The sequence below is a fragment of the Symphodus melops genome, assembly GCF_947650265.1.
Source record: "Symphodus melops genome assembly, chromosome: 19".
Taxonomy (NCBI): Eukaryota; Metazoa; Chordata; class Actinopteri; order Labriformes; family Labridae; genus Symphodus; species Symphodus melops.
The window spans coordinates 10593005-10614072 of NC_136709.1; the positions used below are offsets into that span (position 1 = coordinate 10593005).

A 21068-nucleotide genomic window follows, 5' to 3' on the forward strand; every position below is an offset into this window, starting at 1 on the left:
CTGCTCTGGATCTTACAGGGACAGAACATAAACGTTACCAAGAAAAATATCCAATTGTGTCACATAGTCGTTGTTTTTTTCAATTGTGCTTTTTTTATTGTGTTTTTCAACTTTTGCATACATCAACAATTTACAAATCATATACAAATTTCAAAGCAAGTCAAAAGAAACAGAACAGAATAAAACAAACAAATGACAAGAAAGAAAAACACACACACATACATATATATACACACACACATTAAATGCACACATTCAATAAAAATACAAAAAAATACAAAAAAAACCAAAACAAAATAATGATATAAATAGATAAAAAACAATGAAAGAAAGCTCTCTCATCTATTTTCCCACATGGTGGATTTTTTAATTTATTTTCAAAGACATATTGTACCATATTGATCTTTAAAAACATCAAGAAGCCTTGGAGCCAACAAATCTAAAAAAGCTTTATAAAAGTCAGTGGGGAACCCATCAGCACCAGGAGATTTCCCAGCACTGAGATCTATGATTGCTTTTAGGATCTCTGCTAAGGTGATGCAATCCCCCAGGTCCTCTATAGCTAATTGTGTCACATAGTTGTTTTTTTATGCCAATAAGCTGACTCACTTACCTGAATATCAGATGCATCGTTTGACAAAACAACGAGGGAAAACGGAGTTGTTGTTGGACACATTCTGTCGTGATGAGGTAAAGAGACGCTTGAAACACGGCTACCTGTTTGTTCACTCGAAGCAGGTCGGGAAATATCCTCTAAGCTTCCTCTGATTATTTCCATTCTGCAACTTCAAGGAGAAAAGCGACAAATAATAAACACTTTTTCACAATTACAACGCTGTTGTTTTTGTTAAAATACTTGTCAATACAGAAACTTGCTAGAATTCTCCGCCCATTTTGGTATCTATGGACGCAAACACTCCCGGATGTTGTAACTATGGAAATATCCGTTACTACGGCTACTGGACGAAAACGAGGCGGCGTAGTTGATGTCAGATACAATCGATGCGCTGAGCTAGCTCAACAGATAGCAGGCTAGCGGTTGGCTGTACTACTGCTCGGCTTGTTAAATCAGCTAGTTGTTACCTTAGCGTATTTAAATGTGCGCGGGGACGCTTAGATATAACTGATAAATGTCTACAGTGTGACAAAGCAAAGGTGGAGGGTTAAAGACCGTGCTTTTGTGGCAGGTAACGTTTACCAAATATCCCTTTTAATGTGTAATTAGCATAACGTCTAGTAGCCTAAAAGGCTAATTTGGATAAATCGGATAAAGGAGCGAAGCTACTATTAAAATGTGATGTTTTCTGATTTATATGGGTTTTTTTGAATGTGTAGTAGTAGTATACATTCTGTCTGGTTGTCGTCAACATCTCATACGTACGATGTAAATGTGTTGTCTTGTGTTTTGGCCTTGTTCTCTTTACGTTTCAGAGCTTAGCCATAATAGCTAATAATAATAAATTACCCTAACTGCGAGTAACATTAAGTTGCTTGTTTAGGACCATTTTACAGGTGTTATGTTTTATTTTTGAGATGAGGTATGATGAGAAAAAATGGTTCGCTATCATTGATTATAAATGGTTTTAAGAGGCGACGGTGGAGAGGGTTTTAATAGCTGCTAGCTTTCTTTATGCTTCTATCTCGTAGTATTTTCAATGTCCCACAATCACGCCCATTTCTCTGGCAGCCGTCCAGCCTCTGCGGTATACCTGCATCACACAGGTGTCACAGATGGTCACAGCTTCGGGGCTTTTTAGGCATGATTCATGTTACATTGTGTACTAATTAAAAACATGATTTTCTGACCATGCCAGGTTGAGTTGACTCTACAGGGGAAGATGTGCAATGGAATGATAGGGTCAACATCAAAAGTCTTTTTGGCCCCCACCTCAGCCACCGTACAGTCCTCCTTGTTGCTGTTGGTTTTAACTGCAGTGTCAACTGGACAAGGGTCAGGTAAGAGGCAGAATCCATGCGACCAACTTTTATTTCTGTCATGTATTAACTCTTCTTTTAACTGCTGAAGAAACATCGAATCAGATTTATCATAAGAACGCATTTGTGGAGAGGATGTGTTTATTGGTTAAAAATATCACGGTCCGCTGAACTAAATCATCTGATGTGATTAATCTTAAACCAGACCATGGACCAGTTTAAGCCTACTAAACATCCGATGGTTTGAGATTGAAATCAAGGTGGAAACCAGTTGACTCCCAACAATGTGACAATTCACTTATTTGGCAGAAAACTAACTAATTGACTTGCATACTGTTCTACAAATGAAACAGGACCATCGGCCGAATTTTCTACTTTAATGTCCTTTTTACAATAGTTCAGAGAGCAGGATGCCAAACCTTATTTAATACATTAGATCCTGTGAAGTTTAAGTTTTCACTATTTAACAACTTAAAGTAAGTTTTGCCTCTTGAAAAAAAAGCAATGGAAGAGGATGCTGTCTGTTGATTTAAAGTACAACATGTACGTGTTATGTTCTCCTCTGTTTTTATTTTCATTGCAAAGTCTTACTCGTACAAAAGGTTACCGTAGGTCAACCACTGACCTCACACGTTCAAAACAGGGCTCAAATATTTGCGTTTTAATTCAACTGTTTCACAGAGTTTTCTCCTCTTCTGTCTTTTCTTCCCAGGATGTGTGAGACCATACATGGTCCAGAACAGCTGGGTAAACCTCACAGAAACCAACAGGGGCTCGTTCCCTGTGGGCACAGTCCTGCAGTACAGCTGTGACCCGGGTTACCTGCCAGACGGACCCAGCATCCTCACCTGCACCACACTGGGACTCTGGACGTCTGACCCTCCTCACTGTATACGCAGTGGTGGTAAGTTATGCTGGCTGCATTTAGTAACAAGAAGTGACGGTGCTGTGGGTATTTGGTGTTATGAACAAATGACTAAATGCTCTTTACGTTAACATTTTTGTATTTTTAACCGTTCTGCACTTTGATCTCTCATGACTGTTTGCCTGTTTTGCTCACCTGTAAATGTTTTGGTTTGTTTTTCTACTACCAGCATGTCTTCCCCTCTCCAAACCTGAGAATGGGGGCTATACCTGCCACCCAACCCCTTGTCATATGTTTTCCCATGGCACTGTGATTGAGTTCTTCTGTGATGAGGGCTTCATTCTCACCGGGGACTACTACTACCTGACATGTCAGGATGGACAGTGGGACGGCCCCATGCAGATCAGCTGTGTGAGCCAAGGTTAGTCAGTCCACAAACTAATACCTATCAAATAGATTCATGTTGAAACACTTTTTTGGGCTAAATTTGTCAGTTAAAGAGTTATCAAGCTCTTAACGGTGTGAGCTCGTGAGCACCAACATTCACAGCTTCGTCATGAACGTTTTAAAGTCAAGCCGTTAACATTTATTTGAATTTAATTTTAATCTTTCTTTTTTTTAGGTTGTATCAGACCGTCTACAGTGCAGCATGGCTCGACTAATCTGACAGACACCAACAGGAACTTGTTCCCTGTGAGCACAGTCCTGCAGTACAGCTGTGACCCGGGCTACCTGCCCGACGGACCAAGCCTCCTCACCTGCACTTCACTGGGTCGCTGGTCCTCTGAACCTCCTCGCTGTGTACACAGTGAAGGTAAGGACAAACCTCTCACAGAACTCACTTTATTTATTTTTAATTTATGGCCATTTTGGTATTTTACATTTCAATTCAATTAAAAAAAAATTATTTGTCCCTGGTGGGCAATTCAAATGATACATGAAAGGATTACAGACGGACACGAAGAAGAAAAGTCAAATACCCCCTTTTTGTCCCTGTCGGTCCAAAATGATTTTTTCCATGTCTCTAAATGTGCAGGTAGCCAGGGCTAGAGTGTGAGCAAACAAGACAGAGCAAGAAATCAAGCAGGGACAGAAGAGCAAGAATTTAAAAGCATCAAAATACTGTTTAAGAAAGCTCAGTGCATTACAGTGAGGCATCTCAATACAATCTCTGCTCCTTCTTTAAAAAGATCCCCAAATCTTTAGAAACTTGGCATGTGTGTTCTGTTCAACGGTGTGTCATGATTTTCTTCGACATATCGACAGGAAACCACGTCTTTAAAGCCTTTTTTTAAAAAACAGGGATTGGACTCATTTCCTCAGGGTAACTGTTATTGCTTCAAACAAACCAAACCTCAGGGCATGTTGGAAAGCAGACAGAAAGCCAGTATTACAGAACGGCCGTCTGCTGAGCTGCCTGTTCAAAAGTTGGAATCCCAAAAAGTTTCAACGCTTAGGACAAGTCCAAAAATGGTGACCTCGCACCCCATCATCCAAGCTGCACTTATCACAGGTGGCAGAGACCGAGGGAACGCTTCATGAATAAGTTAAAGTCCAGCATTGATAGATCATGATTTTTATCCCAGCGAGTGCGACATGGCCTGAAATTGATATCGCCGTGTTGAAATGAGGGAGAGAGCGCCTAGCCATATCTCTAACTTAAAATTGCTCTCTGTATTTCAAACTCTGCCTGCAGGCAACCTCAGTCCTTCAAACGGCACAAGACGCAAGAGTAACTTCCTCACTGGAGTCAGGCTGAACAGCAGAATGATAACTAGCGTTCTGTAGGGCGGCAGTGGCTCAGTGTGTAGGGACTCGTGATTCATGAAGTATATCTTTGAAGCAGATAAAGTTAAAATCATTACCGAAAGACAAAAAGGGTTTCACTTGTAACTTCGCTGAACAAACAAGGACAGGCCCCTGGTATCAACCTGTAATATGTGAGATATTACATGTTTTAATAGTAACTGTTGTTTGATATACAAACTAAATTGAAAATAATCAAATGTGCTTGTTTATCATTTGACACATTTTTAACATCTGCACTTTCTTTACTTGACTGATATGGATTTGGTTGATTTTAAAAACACAGTTAAACATACTGGGAGTCTGATCCTCAGTCGTGCTCCACTCCTCCAGTTTGGTTCATATTTTGGTTCTTTCGTTGAGACCCAGCAGCTGTGATAACAAATGAAGGCATGTTATGAGCAGGTCAGGTGCACATGTCCCGACTCATAGTTTGAAACTGTTATTGAAGTATGACAGCCTCACCTTGTTTACATCATCATGTTTGAATTATTCTTGTCTCCCAGTGTTTGTGTAGTTCCATTTCATAATTGATTTAAAGTTAGAAATGAGTTGAGTCATGAAGTGACGTTTATTTTCAGAAACATTTTTACTGTTTAAACAAACTTCTTCTGTATATACGGTTTGTTTTTGAAGTCGACGCACTCCATGGAGAGGCACAGGTCAGTGCTGTAGTCTGATTGAGGTCTCTGTTTGTCAGGTTGTATCAGACCGTCCACAGTGCAGCATGGCTCGACTAATCTGACAGAAACCAACAAGAGCTCGTTCCCTGTGGGCACAGTCCTGCAGTACAGCTGTGACCCGGGTTACCTGGCAGACGGAGCGAACATCCTCACCTGCACTTCTCTGGGCCGCTGGTCCTCTCAGCCTCCTCGCTGTGTACGCACTGATGGTAAAGACAAAACCTTACACTGTGCACGTGTGCTGTAAGATGAATGAGCGTCCTGTCTGCTTTCGGCGTGTTTGTTTTACGCGTGAAGTTGACGTGTTGTCTTTTCTGTCTTTCTTTTTGTTTGCCTTGACCAGTGTGTCAGCCTCCATATCAACCGGAGAACGGGGGCTACACCTGCCACCCCTCCACATGTGGGAGACTCTCTCATGGCACTGTGGTTGAATATTTCTGTGATGAAGGTTACATTCTAAAAGGAGACTATAAATACCTGACCTGTCAGTATGGGGAATGGGACAGCCAAATGAAACTCAGTTGCCTCATGGAGCAAGGTAAAAAAAAAAAAAAAGGATTGCTAAAATAAGGGTGCTCTTAGAAGAGAAATTACAATAAGTATTGTTTTATTTCCTCACAGACAGTGATCCTACTCTACCACTGGGGATGCCCGCCTTGTCCATAGTTGCCTCCACAGCCAGCTCAGTGGCTCTAATCCTGCTGCTCGTGGTGCTTTTTGTACTTCTGCAGCCCAAACTCAAATCCCTCCATCGGTGAGTCTCGCCTTATATCAAGCTTCTTACTTTCAGTCCCGGGCTTGTGTCCACAGAGGGTTCTTTATGCGCAGAGAAGCAGCAGGAGGACTCTTGGAAGAGTTTGGGAAAGGAGCTAGTACTTTGAAGAGAATAATAAAAGCTTCTCTATGTATCGGTGACTGGTTTTTACTGGTTTCTTTTCCCTCTCCTGATCAGGATAGATGAACACAGCCATAAAAAGCATCTCTTCCATTTCCTGATCAGTAGAATGATGAATCTAACTTTATGTAAATGTTTGCATGTAGAAGAGCTACTGTGACAACTTCTGGACTTCTCTTAAATACAGAGTTTCAATTAGAATCTTTTAGCATTTTCCGCAAAATAGTCGGAGCTCTTGAAACTAAGGGCACTGTATTTTCCTCTCAGCATGCTGCCACATTTGGCCTCTTCGGGTATAACCCAGAGCTATTAAAGTTTCTATACATTGGGCTCTCTATTCAGGAAAGCTAAAGGTTTGTTAAACCTAAAGGGATGTTAACTCTCTTTCAACCAGACGTGATCCCGGTGTGACGGGCCAACCCATATCCATCATGGTGGAAGGAGTCCAGGTGACTCTGCCCTCCTACGAGGAGGCTGTGTGCGGCGGCGGCGGAGCCTCAGCCTCGACTCTCAGCTCCGAGTCTCGAGTCCAGATCGTGCTGTCCGAGGGTCAGCATGCCACAGCGCCAGAGGCTGGCCCCTCTCGGCCTTCTTCCCTGAAACAGCAGCAGTCAGAGATGGCTGTCGTCCATCCTCTACCGCCCTCATCCTCTTCCTCTTCCCCATCACCCTCCCCCTCATCCTCAACTTGGGTACTGGAGCAAGTTGGCGCCGTCGCTCCTTCTTCGTCACAGAGAAGGCGCTCTGCAGGCAGCGAGCGACACAGCCTGTCTCTGGACTCTGAGATGGACTACTCCGATGGTAAGACCCTCCAGATTAATTTCTCATGTTTAAAATCTCCACGTACAGTACTGATGCAAACGTTTGTCTGCTGCCTACAGAGATGCCATTATTGAAGGAGGCCTGAATATTGCTGCGGCCTTTGAACTCCACAGAGACAACCAGCAATGCTTCTAACCTGTACTCTGAGGAGGAAGGCCTTGTGAGATTTTTTTTGTCAACACTAAAGAGTCCGTCATACACTAAGAGGCTGCGAGTGAAGCTGCGAATCCCATCCCAAAGGAAAAAAAGAGAAGCGATTCACATGTACATACATGCTTACATTTTTTTTTTTTTTTTACAAGACTTCCTACACTACGTATGTCTAATGTCTGCAGCTGGATTTGAAATGTAGAACAAAAACATAAAAGAATCGGCTGGAAGAAAAAAAAACTGAGCTGGCGAAGCTGCAAACTGATTTTGGGAGCTTATAATCTCACCAGTGTCTTGATTACTGTAACTTTTAATAAACCACATATCACAGCATTTAAGACACGTTTGCAAAGATGCATGAAGTCTTTCAAAGATTTTTGTGATCATGGATTATATTTAAAGAAGTTTTCATCATCCCATACGCCACTGTACAGTTAAAGCTGTTTGTCCATCCAAGTATGAACATTTTTTTTTGTCATGTAATTGAGACTTGTTGTTTCACTCCTGCGTTCACTACATTTCATCCTATCAGAAAGTCGAGAAGTATTCTCTTCACACGAACACAAAAATACACGTGCTCCCAATGGCCTTAGCTTTCCACTTCTATGCACAAGAATCTGTAACGTGAAATGAGAAGTTTTCAAAATGAATGTCAGTCCGATGCCTCCACTGCTTAGTGAGTTCATGTGTGGCTTTGTTAGACGTCACTTGTACATTGGGAAATACTATTCTCTTAATTTATGCAGGCTGCTATGTTTAATTTATTTGTGTCCTGAGTGCTGTTGATCAGCCATGACTTCTTTTGATGCTTCCACAGCTCGGGGGGGGGGGGGGTAGTTCCGATCATTCTGCGGGCATGTTATATGTGGCACTGTAAACATGAATGAAAAGAGCCAACACTAAAAGAGTAAGTGTAGATTTAAGTGTCAGATCAGTGTTCACTTTGTTTGACTTTTGGACTGAGGAAGGGATTTTTTTAAATGGCTGTTATTTTAATGTATGTATAAAGTTCTAATTTAAGTTTACTCTGTATATACCATACCATGTGATTTTGATTAAATATTATTTGAAATGTTCAGCTGGCTTTTTTTCCACTTTATTTCATTAGATCCTCTTCTTAGCCTTTGAATTTTATTATTTACTTTTTGATCCAGTAGAGGTCGCCCTTGAGCATCAGCATTAAAACAATAAGACAAACCACAAACAGCTGTTTGGCGACACCTCCAACCTCTCTCCACTGGCGTTAACATGAAGGACCAATTAATTAGTATGCACCTTAATTAAGCACAAACAGCGAACAAAATTTTTCCTCGAGCTCCAATTGCCCGTGACTTAAATTATTTTGTTAGCAGGCTAATGTTAGCACACTTTGGTTAACTCATGGCTTCATATTGCACATACATTGACACGGAATCACCAAGATCTAAAGACGCTTTTGCGAGTATAAGCAGCGAGTATGTAATTCTCTTTGAATATAAAAAGTTTATACACAAGGCCGTCCCATTCATTTAAACATGATGTAAACCTGGCTCTGACAGCAACACAGCTGGCAGGACTCTGGCTTCTCATTGTCGACAGTCATGACTGGCACATTCTGCCTTCAAATACTTTTTCATATATTCAGTCATCTACAAAACAGCTCTCCAGTCACAAGAGCACATGACATGTCAATGTGGAATTTTATAATTAAATTATTCATTTATACATGAAAGAAGATTATTCTGAAAATAAATGAATATAGCCATATGTCACATTCATTACAAAACAATATACACAATGTTATTACTTTAAACCAGTAACTTCCTACTTCATTATGAACTAACCGTACTTTACAGTGTCTAAGCTTAATAAAGTTCACAGTTAGTATTACTGTCTGCACATGCTCTGTTCATCTTTACTGCAGTACCACAGGCCTGACTGATCAGGGTGTGACGTTCATATGTATACAGCACATGACATAAAGACAGTGAGGTGCTGCATCTTCAAAGGTAGGATTCAGCTCTTCTCGATTTTATCTCCAGCAATGGTTGGTCTTCTGTGATGCTCTCATGTTTGATTGTCTGTTTGTGTTTGTGTTAAAGCTTCTGTAAGGAGTTTTTGATACACACACAAAAGAATCCTGATGCCTTTACATGACCTACAAAAACAAACATGGACATCAGCGACAGTGTTTATAGTTTCTATAGTGTCATTTGTAATGCCCGAAGACGCTGCCACAGAGTATTTACATTTTTCATGGCAAAAATTGAGCGTTAAAGTGAAGAGGATGAGATTTTAATTCAGACATTACTACTTAGGCTGAACACCAAACCTGACATTTGCGTACTCACAGATTTTGATGGGTGTTCCAGTAAGTGTGTGAGAGGTTAGTGCTGTCCCATTGTGAAATCATCTAGTGCTTTAGGGCTCAGATGGGAATTTCTCAACGGCAACGTACACTCATTCTTTGCATCTTCAATTGTGAGGGTTTCTGTGTGGGAGGAAGAATGTAAACATTAGACTCTCTTTTATCTAAACCAACAGCTACACATGTGTAGCAAGAGAGCACATGTGTGTCTCGCCCCTCCCTCCCAGCCTCTCTCTTCACAAACACACACGCAGCTGTGACATTTACCCTTCGCTGGTGGCGTGAATCTTCGGTAACATCTGAAGCACAGCATCAGCAGAAGGCCCTCAGTGACCTGGAGTGTAAAGTATATCAGAGGGAAGAGAAACAAGGCTCCGATGGTCTGCGGGGAAAATGTCACCTTTAGGATGGTAATGCACAGCTGGATGTTTTGACATCCTGTTTCCATGGCGATGGTCCTGCATAATCTAAAAAGAGGGGAAAGACTTTTTAGTTTCAGCCTTCCATGAATTCCACAATATCAAAGCAACTGGAAGAAATGACATACAAATAAAATGCCAACATGTATTATCTGTTTACCTCACTGCTGTGTAATGTACATCTTATTAATATGCATATAATGAAGTTAGGGAATTAAATAAAAATGTGTTTTGTAATATAATTATGGGACAGCCGTTGGGAAGGAATTAGTGTCCTTTATGCTGTGAGAGCTGAGATTTATTTTGGGACTTTTTGGGCCTCGTTTTAGAGCTAGGACAGTGGATAGAATCCAAAATCAGGGAGCGGGTGCGTAGGGAATGACATGGAAGAAAGGAGCCACAGGTTTAGATTTGAACCTGGGCCGCCCGCTTGGAGGATTATATTCTCCGCACATGGGGAACGACAACAACAACGCCACAGGCACCCCATCCAAACATATTTATAATATAAAAAGTTGAAGTTCTCAACTCATAGTACTGTGATAGGGGCTTGTCCAGTAAATGGGCGGGACCCCAAACACCATTACCCTTGACTTGACCTTGATTGGATATCTTCATCAATATGTACTTTTCATACTTACATTAAAGTTTCATACAGATGTTGTGTCAACATCTTCTTAACTTAATTCCTTAGAAACTCAAAAATTTCCAAAGTCAAAATTGAAAGTACTGACAAAAGGAAATGGGCCAACTTCAAATGCAATTAAAGAATCCATAAAAGCCATTTTGCAACACAGCCAAAAGAGTGGATTTTACATAGGCACAGGGTTGCCAACTAGCTCCACAGCTTTTGCTTTTATTTTGCCGTTGTTTCATTACTATACCATACTAGTATATTTAATCATACAACTGGGTAAATTAAAGAAGAGAAGAAGTATGGTACATGACGACACAGCAATGGACTGACTTTTTCATCAGTTTGAAGATCAGGTGTATCTAGTGCATCATGCTCACTTACTGTGGACTTTGTTTGCATATGACAGACATGACGTATCCCATTATAAAACCAGTCATGGGCATCACCATAGCCACAGTTATAATATCAGGTGTGAGGATCATCCACAGAATGTCTTTGATGGCATAAGCAGACATTGTGAATACTATGATGGCACAGATCACCAGCAAGGTCAGACCACCCTGTCGAGAGAGGGAACACATTTAAATGTAACAACATACCTCCTCCAGTGTAACATATATATCAGTATCAAGATATGACACTTCACACTGCTTTTCTACTTCTAAATGTAGCAGACATCATCTGGACGTAATCAAAGAAAATGGATGTCCAATAGGCCTTCTTGATAACATCATTATCACTGGGACTCTTTGGCCTTCAGATTTGAGCCACATAAACATACCAATTTCTGCTGGAACAGAAAGGTCGAGGTAAGATTTCAAGAGTCTCACTTTTTTGACGACTGGCGTGTACTTTGGTTTGTAGTGATTAATGGCAATGCCAATGGCACAGGGCACCAGTGTCAACACAAGAGCAGTGATGATGCCGAGGTAGGGTACAGTGCTTTTCAGGCTGGGGATGCCTTGACTGTAGATAAAAAGCAGCAGGGGCATCATACCCAGGGCAGCAATACTGGAGAAAGTCGTCATCGTGATGCTAACAGGGTAATAAGAAAGATTATTAGACTGATTTACCAAAAATGCAAATTTTCAAAAGTTTGAAACAAAAAAAGGTGTTTGTTGTGTAGGAATATAAAAATCAGAGGGATGAAGTCCAACTGTTGTAGAAATTTGGAATTCCACAAAAAAAACAGACATTAATGCATCAATAAGGGTTCACCTGAGGTTCATGTCTCCCTGTACAGCCAGGGAAAAAATGTTTGATAAGGACCCCCCCGGGCAGCAGCCACAGATGAGGACAGTCACAGCCTTGGAAGAATTCAACTGCAACATTTTGACTAAACAGAAGGCAGTTAGAGGCATGATGCCAAACTGTGCCAACAGTGCAATGATTACTCCTTTTGGCTTGAGGCAATGGGCTTTTATTTTGGAAACCTCCATTGTACAGCCGAGGGATATCATGGTGATGAATAGGATGACCACGGTTAAGATATTGATGATGCTGTTAAACAAGTTGGGTTTGTTCAGGAAAGCCAAACTGACATTGCCATCGACATTTGCCACATAAGAGGAATTGTCTGTTCCATTAAAGACCGCCGTCACGTTCATCATGGCGCTCATCTCAGCACAGTGTTCTTTGTGCAGCAGCTTTCACCTGTCACACAAAGCAAAATGAGTACATCTTCTTCTGAGGTCATTTAAGCACCTTTCTACATTAGCGTTTGCTTATTTTATTTCACGCCATTGTTTTAAAAGTAAAGCATCAATTATGACGCATCCAATGATGTTGTTAGCACTTGGACGGTTTAAAAAGTGTACATTGCATCTGGTTTCCACACTGAAACATTAGCAGAAGTGCCTAAAACCTGGATTCTTTCTAAGGACCGGCAGCAATGTGTGGTTGCAATATGATATGAGATGGTATAGAAGTAGATGAGATAGTTATGTTACTTCAACATTGATATGTCAAAGAACTGTTTACACTGAAACTTAAGTGTCTGACTCTTTATCACACTATTTAAATAATTGTATTTGCTGCAGCCTTTAAATGAGGTTTTAATTTTTAAGTATCTGATTCAACAGGTGACTGGAACTTTTCAGTATACACGCTCGTTATTTTAGAAGAGAATTAAGGACAAATAAGGCAACATTTTGACAATGTTCACTCTCGTGCAGAAATTAATCAATCAAAGATGGCCTCTTTCTTTATATTTTTAGATTCTATCAAGGTTTTACTTGACGGAGATATGCATGCCAAGTCAACACGAAATGAAATTTAAGATGATGTTTTATGTTTTAAAGTAGATTTTATGGAAATTGTTAAAAGAATGAAAATGCATCTTTAAATGATAGAGAAAATAATAAAAGCAGTTTCTTACCTTAGTTTGAAACCAACTTCTGCAGCTTCACTGTTTTGGCTCACAAAGTTCTTTCATTCTCTCCACATTCTTGTGTTTCACTCCTTTTTCTCTGTGTTTGGACCCCTGTGCCCTCCCCACTCCGTCACATGGGCTCATGACAACGCTGAAGTTGTAAACACGGCACTCATCTCCAGACACAAACCCCTGAAACCATGTTCTCGAACTCTTTACACAACTTCTTCTCCATGTGGGGCTCAGGAGTACTGTGAATCCTGCAGCTTTACAAGAAGTCATCTTCCATCTATTGTGAGATGCTCGCATGGTTTCTGTTTTTCAGGAGCACCGTGGGAAAGCTTGGTGTCGGTGGGCTGGATAAAGTGTGGAAAGAATGTAGCTGCCTCTGAACCCCTAAACAGGCACTTTATTCATTAGGGCTCACTTGCATGTGTAAACAGAGCCTTCAATTAAAATTATGCAACCAGGCCGAGGGTACAGATTGCCAGGCAGGAGTTGTCAGTTCTTTTAGAAAGGGGCCTTCTTTTTCTGTGAGGGTGCTTTGTAAACCGAGTAGTTTTATTTACAAGTCACACAATAGATCAAATATGTTAAACAAGGCTCGAAAGTTGTTATCACTATTTTAAAAGCATGAATGGGATGAGATTTCAAAATTTCAATGCACCTCACGTGCTGACATTCAGTGGAATTTAAAACACAAAAAACATTCTGTAACCTGTTGCTTCTACATAAGCCTTAATCAAAAGTAACATAACAGCATTATTAATACAGTTGTCTGTATGTGCCTGGCAGCTCCTTCTTTCCCTTTTGTTTGTCTAATCCTCCTGTGTCTCCTCCCCTGGCTGTTCTATGTGAGTGAATGGGCGTGGCTGTCTTTCACAGGCATGACCAGGTGAACCTAATCCAGTATTCAACCCTCACAGTATAAAACCTCGGTCTTCTCTCCGCTGATGCAGGAGTGGAGACAAATGCATTTTTCAAAAAGCATAGTCCAATGAAAAGAAATAAAGTATATATTAACTAAAATAAACCAGTACAATTTCTTGAATTTCATTTTTTTAATGATATTTTTCAATTTGTCACTAAAACTAAGATTGAACAATGAAAGTATGAGAAGAAAAAATACTGGAGCATAACTTCATTTACAGACACAGTTCCATGAGACTAAAAAAAAAGGAATTGATTGAGGACAACTCAAGCAGTGTGCCGGTTACAATATGCTTTAAAACACCTATCTCGTGACAATGACCGCCAAAAAATGTTTCTTGATTTGAACCACACACTGAGCAGTTTTTCAGTCTACGTTTGGCATTGGTGTTTACATTTTAGCATTTGTTGCAATTTTTTTATTGGCTTCTCTTCTTCTTCTGTGGGACTGGAGATAATGAAGACAATAGGTGCAAAACTGAGGGGATTTTTTTTTCTTTAAACCCTTCTGTTAAGACAATACATGAAATATAACATGATCAATTTTGCACACATATCATTTTGGAATATTATAGCCAATGTTTAGTTGTTATTGTAGAGTTAAATCCTGATCATAATGTAGCCTACATCTTTATAGCTGGTAGTAGGTTTATAAGCAGTGATAGCTTGCTGCAGAAGCTATTTAAAGGCCCTATGGAGGCAAGTGTGCAGCCATTGATGGTGAGTGGGGGGAGGGCAGCCAAAGTGAGCTAGGCCACCATCTGGCCTCATAATCATATCCTGAGAGAAGAAGAGCCTGGTTATTGAAGGTCACTATTCCGGATGATAAAGACAACTAAAACAGCAGGCTTTAGCAGCACAGTCAATAATGGATATTAAACAGAAACTATTTACATGAAAGAATTGTCACATCAGAGAAAACTGTATGTGTAGTATCTATTTCTGACTGTTTCATGCAAATAAATAATGAAATACTGTTTATGATATATTTCTGTAACTCTTCAATCAAAACACTGAGGGTCCTGTGGATGCTGTGGTTGCAACTTGTAGGCGATAACGGTTTATTTAGGTGGGCGCGTCCATATCAGCTTGATTGTGGGAAATGCAGTCCAAACATAGATCACCAGCCAGAAAGCCATAGACGTGTATTATGTCTATGTAGAAAGCTGCCTGAATCTTGAAAAGGACTCCATTGCCCAGAAGGTGTCACTCTTTTACGCATGCGCCGTTAATGTTTTCCAGTCCATGTGTAGGCGAGTCACGTGTCGCTCGTCATGTATCTGCTGTAGCTTCATGCTACGTTTCATTTGCCCTCAGTTGTCGCTGCACTTTTTTTTTTGACAGCTGCTTCTTTTCCCCCCCTCCCTCAGATTTTTTTTAACCGAAGAATGAGTGAAAACGATGACATCGAAGTCGACAGCGATGTACGTGGTTTAGTTTCCTCCAGAAATAGCTAGCCAAATTTGAAGCTAACAGCAACTTTAACATTCATGTCAACCGACGCTATCAGATCGGGCTAGTTAGCTTTCAGGCTCCTTCGGCTAACACAGTAGACACATAGGAAGTGAGCCGTTTGAAGTGCTGTTAGAGTAATTACAGACTGGCTTTTTAATGAAAGTTCAGTACACGAGTCTGATGAAGAAGACGTTCCGTTTTAGTACATAGAAAATGTAGATGTGATTTACATCAAACATGTTGAGAAAACCACAGTTTAGATTTGTGTTGCGCAGCTGTCGCGTAATTACGTTACGGGAGCTGACAGCGGCCAAAAAAAGATGGATTGTTATTCGCTGAGGAATTAAAAGGCTTACAACATACTTATTAGAAACTGCATCATTATCTGTAATTATGTAACACGGAATTAGACGGATTCACCTCTGCCATATAAAAACAGAAAATACATGTCTCATTCAACAATCAGAAAACTGGTTGCATAATGATTTTATACGAATCCTCGTGAATTTCCGCTTCTGCTTCTCTGGAGCATAATAGTGTTAAATAGTTGCCTACTTTTTCTGGCACTCTTACCTTTTCGTTTTCTTTAAACAATAAGTATAGGAATTCCTGTGCGATTTCATAGTACAATCAAAATAAGAAAGTGGACAGAAAGTAAGCACCAACCCACACATATTTGCCTCATTTTTAACTCATTTCCATGTTTTTATTTTAGATAATATTAATATTGCAAAAGTTCATCTGTCGTTATACGACGCTGGTGATATTTATTTACAAAGGGGAGTACACGCTGTTTACTTCACATTTTACAAGACACATTTTCATAAAAACTGCTTCCATGATGGTTTAACACTTAAGTGCGTGTTTTGACGACACACTATTTTAAATTAGAAACGTTCATGTGTCCTAATAGTGTCATCGAGTGCCCACAGTAAACCATGCAAATATCAAGCTGTAGACTTTAAACGTCCATTTTGGCCTCTCTGGGTACCAGTACCGTAATGACACAAATATAAGCGACGGCAACCAAATCGACGGATAACTGGGACGCAATGCAAATAGAAACAGCAGAAACGGCTGTGTTAGTGTTTTTATTTTTACGTTTTGTTTTTTTCATGGTTCATGCCATGTTTGTCTGCTATGCCCTTACAGTCCTTTGGACCTGTTCATAATCGTTCTCCTACACCAGGAACCAAGCAGTGCTGCTATACCTTCCTCATAACAATTTGTTTTCTTTTTTTATAGTGAAACCTAATGAGGTCTGTCCCTGCTAATACATACTCTCCACGGTTTACAACCCAGCTGCATTTTAAAAAGACCAGTGTGGTAGAACACTTTGCATCTGAGATTGTGTCAGATCCTTGAGCTGCTCGCATATTTGTCAGAGCTATAGATTCCCCTCCCCCAATTAGATTAAGCAGGGAGCTTTGGAAACATACTGTGTACTGCCAGGCCTGTTTACCCTACATTTTTGGACATTTGTGATTGAACAGTAAAGTCAAACCTTCTTGTTAAAGAACACCAAGTATAGTTTTCTTCACATGCAGGAATTGATTGGCACAGAATAATTAGATACCCCTGACCGCAGCAAAGACTCCTAACCTGTACGATATCTCTGCGTGTTTTTTTTTCAACAGGAGCAGGACTTTTTATGTTTGGCATAAACTACACACTCATGTATGCCTATAAATAAATCTAGATGCCCACTTCTGCACAGCATCTAGCTCTAGGCTGAACTGTTTTTAAGGTAGACCCCTGCACACTGTCTCTAAATAATAAGTGTTGGTTTGCACGTTAGAGACAGTGTGCGGGAGTTTACCTTTATATTTAGGATGGACACATTGCTCTCCTACACACCTCTTATGAAATGGATGTGGGAAAGTTTTTTTCTATTTTGACTTGTGCAAAGCCACACAGCAGGTGCTGAACAAGTGCCCTGTAAACACAAACACTTTGTACAATAGTAAACATGACATTAACATGTAGGAGGCACACACCACTACGTTTTATGTGTACTTGCAATATAAAGTGGCTACAGATCACAGCAGAAGACGGCTGTCCTTCACCTGGTGAATCCTTCTTGAAGTCCAGTGGACTTGGCGTGATCATGTTCGGTGTTTTACTCCTAATCGTTGCTGGTCCCTTTGCAGGCAGACAAGCGAGCACATCACAACGCGCTGGAGCGCAAACGCAGGGACCACATCAAAGACAGCTTCCATGGTTTACGAGATTCTGTGCCTGCTTTACAAGGAGAGAAGGTGAGATTGGACTTTTCATATCTCTACCAGTCTTTTTTTTTTTTTTTTTTTAAAGTGAATTCTAACGTCAGGACACGGCTCATTTTTCACTTGAAGCGTCGGAGTAACATTAGCATTTCTTCTCCTGATGACTATAGTCCAAATTCAGCTGCATAATGCTCGTGTGAATTTCTTCAAGTAAACATGCCTCATAGTGAAAGTGACACTGGCTGGAAATCAGTCGAAGCTAAATTAAGCCTTGTTAATGTGGCGGCTAAGTTTGAAGAATGCTGCTCAGGGTCTGTAACTGTGACTTCTTCTTATCAAAAATACAATTCAAAGTCCTGATAAGTTTGTTTATTAAACAAAAGAGTGAACAAAATTATTCTGAACAAAAGTCCAAAAGAGGAGAAAGATCGATGACGATAATGGTTACCATGATGATGACGGCCATCAGAAAATATTCAAACCCACTCTACCTCTTTGTCTCGCTCCCACCGCAAAGCTGAACAGGTAAAACCACGCCCACTGCAAAGCACTGGAAATGATGTCAAACCCATTTAAAGGAGCGAGACTTAAATAATCATGGCTCCCAGGACTGTAAACCTTTAGCAGCTTAACATCCTCACTGCTGAATGGAGAGCAACTGTTTGTAACTCATATCAGTATCCTGCTGCACAGAGGGAAGGCGACGCGCACAGGTCCTGTGGAAACTGCCAATCCTTAGTCAGTAAATGATTTTAATTGGAGAAGTTTTACAGGCAGTGGCATCGTTCTTTAAGCGTGTGTGATCTGAGGTTTACATTTAGCGATACCAGGATCTTTACCAGTTATTACAACACTCCCCCAGAAGAAACAAGTTCAGGTGAATTATCATGTGACGATTACAAACAACAGGTCACAGTGTGAGAGTCAAAGGCAGCACATGCTTTTGTTCTATTATAAGGGGCGGAGGGATGGCTCTGGTATCAGAGGCGTAACTTGTTATCAGATCATACTCAAGTTACAGAGCAGAACAACATTGGAAAGGGAAAAAAAGAGCATAGAATCATTTCAAGGTTTGATTCAGGTAAAGCATGCACCAGCAGTTATTCACTCATGTGTTATTTCCAGCATGCGTTTTAAAGATTTTTTTTTTTTTTTTTTTGTATAATCTTGATTGAAAATGTAATCGTAACATATTGGGGCCCTATCGTACACATGGCGTAAAGCGTCTTGGCGCACAGCTCAGCTGACAGCCGGCGCTCTCGTCGTTTGAAGCTGAAGAAGAAAGTTGTTTCCAAGTACTCGTCAGTGCACGCTCGCTTCCATAACACGCTCTCATGCAGGAGAGAGTTGGGTTCATAATAATCATTCTGATCATCGAGCCCACAGATATGAATGCCGACTATCCAGTGTCAAATACGCGCGCATGAGCTAATACAGTCGAGTATTCGAACTCAGAAAGAAAAAAAAGTCAATGTGTATTTGATTAGTAAACACTTATCCTCTCCGGTGGTGTTGCTGTGATTTGAATAATTCATGAGGATACGTTTTGTGCCTCGTGCAGAAATATTCCCCTCGTCTTTACGATCGTTTCTGGATGCGGAAATCATCCCGTGATATTTAACTTCAGTCTGCCATCCACGTGTTTCACGCGATGACCCCGGAACGAGGAAAGGAGAGAAGTTCAGTTGAGCCGGCCCGAGGTCTGTCGAGTTAAGACAGACGCTACAGCCTGAGATGAGAGTGAACACTCTGACCTGCATGGACTGTGTAACCATGGGACCCCATCAGGCGTCTTTGCGCTTAAATACCCAAATATGGTCGGCCACGCCCCTAATCGCTGTGCACCTCTCGCTTTACGCCGTCCAAATAGGGCCCGTAGACTTTTAATTGTGATGACTGAATAACTTGTTCTACCTGGACAGAAAGATACTGCAGCTTTTCCTACAACGCTCTCTGAAATTTTTGCTGACAGAGTTCTGTCAAACAGGCTTCCCGAGCACAGATTCTAGACAAAGCCACCGAGTACATCCAGTACATGAGGCGAAAAAATCACACCCATCAGCAGGACATTGACGACCTGAAGAAGCAGAATGCACTGTTGGAGCAGCAGGGTAAGAGGAACTTTCAAACTTTTTTTTTTTTTTCTTTCTTTCTCATTGTTCTGTGGTAGTGTTTACTGCTCTATTTATGGTATTTTTGTAGTTCGTGCACTCGAGAAGGCCAAGGGGAACACTCAGCTCCAGACAAACTACTCCTCTGACAGCAGCTTGTACACAAACCGCAAAGGGAGCGCGGTGTCCGCCTTTGACGGCGGGTCCGACTCCAGCTCCGAATCAGAGCCGGACGAGCCGCCCAACAGAAAGAAGCTGCGCGTGGATCCCAGCTAGACTCGCTCCGGTTCTCCAAACATACTCTTTTTGGTCCCACCAGCCCCCCTGACTCCTCTCACCTTCTCAGTTCTCGCCATCTTTTCGCCAGAGCAGGAGGCGAGGTGGAGACAGAGTGAGAGAGGTGCTCTTCTGTACAAAACAAAAAACCAACAAAAAAAAAACAAACGCTTCTACCTTCCCTTTTCCTCCTGGCAAGCATCCCGCCACTCCTTTGTGTGGCCCAGCGACGTCTCTGAGAACCCCCACAGTGAGGCAGCTCTGCAGTTTTGAAGGACTTTGCGCTTTTCAAACCTCACGGTAACCTTTCATAATCAAACGTGGAGATGACGTGTCCAGAGGCTTTAGTAAAAGCTACATACAACACAAGTTTCTTTTCTTTGTTGGAGATGTGAGACTTTACTACCTTTGACAAAAACTTCAATTAGGGATAGTTGACCTTTCTAATATTCGTACTTTTCCAGGAAAGAATGTGAAGTGGCTTTTTTGAGAAATGTCTGTAATGCGAACCCTCCTCATTCATCGTAGGTGGCTCAAGTTTTTGTCCCTTGAAAATGTTTGTGTAATCAAATGAACCCTTCTATTTATAGTGATGCACCAGAATTGGTTTCTAAGCGTGATGTCTGATCTCCTTCTGTTTGGCCTATAAGATTCTCCAGAGGACACCGGAGGATGAAGACGTTGACCTGCTGTTTTCGTGGGTTTAACACAAAGTCCAGCAGTTTATTTCCCTCTATTTTTATGATCAACAGATTAAATGTAGGTGTAAAAAAATGAACTAAAAAAAAATCCCCTAATGGATGCTGAATGTTACGCAATGCAGTTCAAGGATAGTGACCTTTTATTTTTGTTAATGGAAGTCCTCTTCAGTGTGTTGTATATAACACGGTATACTCTTACATGGTGTCAGCTCTGCAAAGAAAAGCCTTCCCTTGAAATATTTGCCTGTGCTGGGAATGTTAATCTTTCTTTTTTTCCTTTTTGCAGAGGTAAAGTTAGTGTGTATGTAATCAATATTTGTTTGTTCCATTCCGTGGAAATTACAGGTATGTTGTACATACTGCCAACGGTTGTCTTGCAAGTTGAGGCATACCTTTATTATGAAACTATAAATAAACATATTTTATCCTTTTGGGATGTA

The 21068-nt window shown here is 40.9% G+C and overlaps 3 protein-coding genes across 4 annotated transcripts; 2 read left to right on the plus strand and 1 right to left on the minus strand.

The window, feature by feature from the left end:
* Positions 1-787: 787 nt before the first annotated feature.
* LOC306840080 (sushi domain-containing protein 4-like) lies at positions 788-7489 on the plus strand. Its single transcript, XM_079369133.1, has 10 exons — positions 788-1187; positions 1815-1956; positions 2648-2839; positions 3030-3221; positions 3423-3614; positions 5307-5498; positions 5633-5827; positions 5911-6043; positions 6579-6985; positions 7066-7489. Exons 2-10 carry the CDS (start codon positions 1839-1841, stop codon positions 7089-7091), a joined length of 1647 nt encoding a protein of 548 aa, XP_079225259.1. The 5' UTR covers positions 788-1187; positions 1815-1838; the 3' UTR covers positions 7092-7489.
* Positions 7490-8620: 1131 nt separating this feature from the next.
* LOC306840850 (hepatic sodium/bile acid cotransporter-like) lies at positions 8621-13422 on the minus strand. Its single transcript, XM_079370420.1, has 6 exons — positions 12937-13422; positions 11778-12212; positions 11390-11594; positions 10941-11119; positions 9771-9970; positions 8621-9626 (listed from the first exon to the last, which is right to left on the minus strand). The coding sequence occupies exons 2-6, from the start codon at positions 12176-12178 to the stop codon at positions 9523-9525; spliced, it is 1089 nt and encodes a 362-aa protein (XP_079226546.1). The 5' UTR covers positions 12179-12212; positions 12937-13422; the 3' UTR covers positions 8621-9522.
* A 1666-nt stretch (positions 13423-15088) lies between these two features.
* Positions 15089-21068, plus strand: LOC306840277 (protein max-like). Of its 2 annotated transcripts, none has more exons than XM_079369457.1 (4): positions 15089-15284; positions 17466-17573; positions 19528-19651; positions 19743-21068. In XM_079369457.1, the coding sequence occupies exons 1-4, from the start codon at positions 15249-15251 to the stop codon at positions 19925-19927; spliced, it is 453 nt and encodes a 150-aa protein (XP_079225583.1). In that variant the 5' UTR covers positions 15089-15248; the 3' UTR covers positions 19928-21068. The 2 variants fall into 2 exon arrangements, with proteins under 2 accessions (XP_079225583.1, XP_079225582.1); XM_079369456.1 differs by having other exon boundaries at positions 15091-15284; positions 19513-19651.

Bases quoted from the DNA above. Each gene is read 5' to 3' on its own strand.
- LOC306840850 (XM_079370420.1), bottom strand. From the start codon at position 12,178: ATGAGCGCCATGATGAACGTGACGGCGGTCTTTAATGGAACAGACAAT. The intron at 9,971-10,940 runs GTAAGTGAGCAT...CCCTCTTTTTAG, and splicing joins ATATGCAAACAAAGTCCACA to ATTATGCAGGACCATCGCCA. The intron at 9,627-9,770 runs GTAAATGTCACA...CCTCCCACACAG, and splicing joins ATTCACGCCACCAGCGAAGG to AAACCCTCACAATTGAAGAT.
- LOC306840277 (XM_079369456.1), top strand. From the start codon at position 15,249: ATGAGTGAAAACGATGACATCGAAGTCGACAGCGAT. The intron at 15,285-17,465 runs GTACGTGGTTTA...GTCCCTTTGCAG, and splicing joins ACATCGAAGTCGACAGCGAT to GCAGACAAGCGAGCACATCA. The intron at 19,652-19,742 runs GTAAGAGGAACT...GTATTTTTGTAG, and splicing joins TGCACTGTTGGAGCAGCAGG to TTCGTGCACTCGAGAAGGCC.
- LOC306840080 (XM_079369133.1), top strand. From the start codon at position 1,839: ATGTGCAATGGAATGATAGGGTCAACATCAAAAGTCTTTTTGGCCCCC. The intron at 6,044-6,578 runs GTGAGTCTCGCC...TCTTTCAACCAG, and splicing joins AAACTCAAATCCCTCCATCG to ACGTGATCCCGGTGTGACGG. The intron at 6,986-7,065 runs GTAAGACCCTCC...TGCTGCCTACAG, and splicing joins TGAGATGGACTACTCCGATG to AGATGCCATTATTGAAGGAG.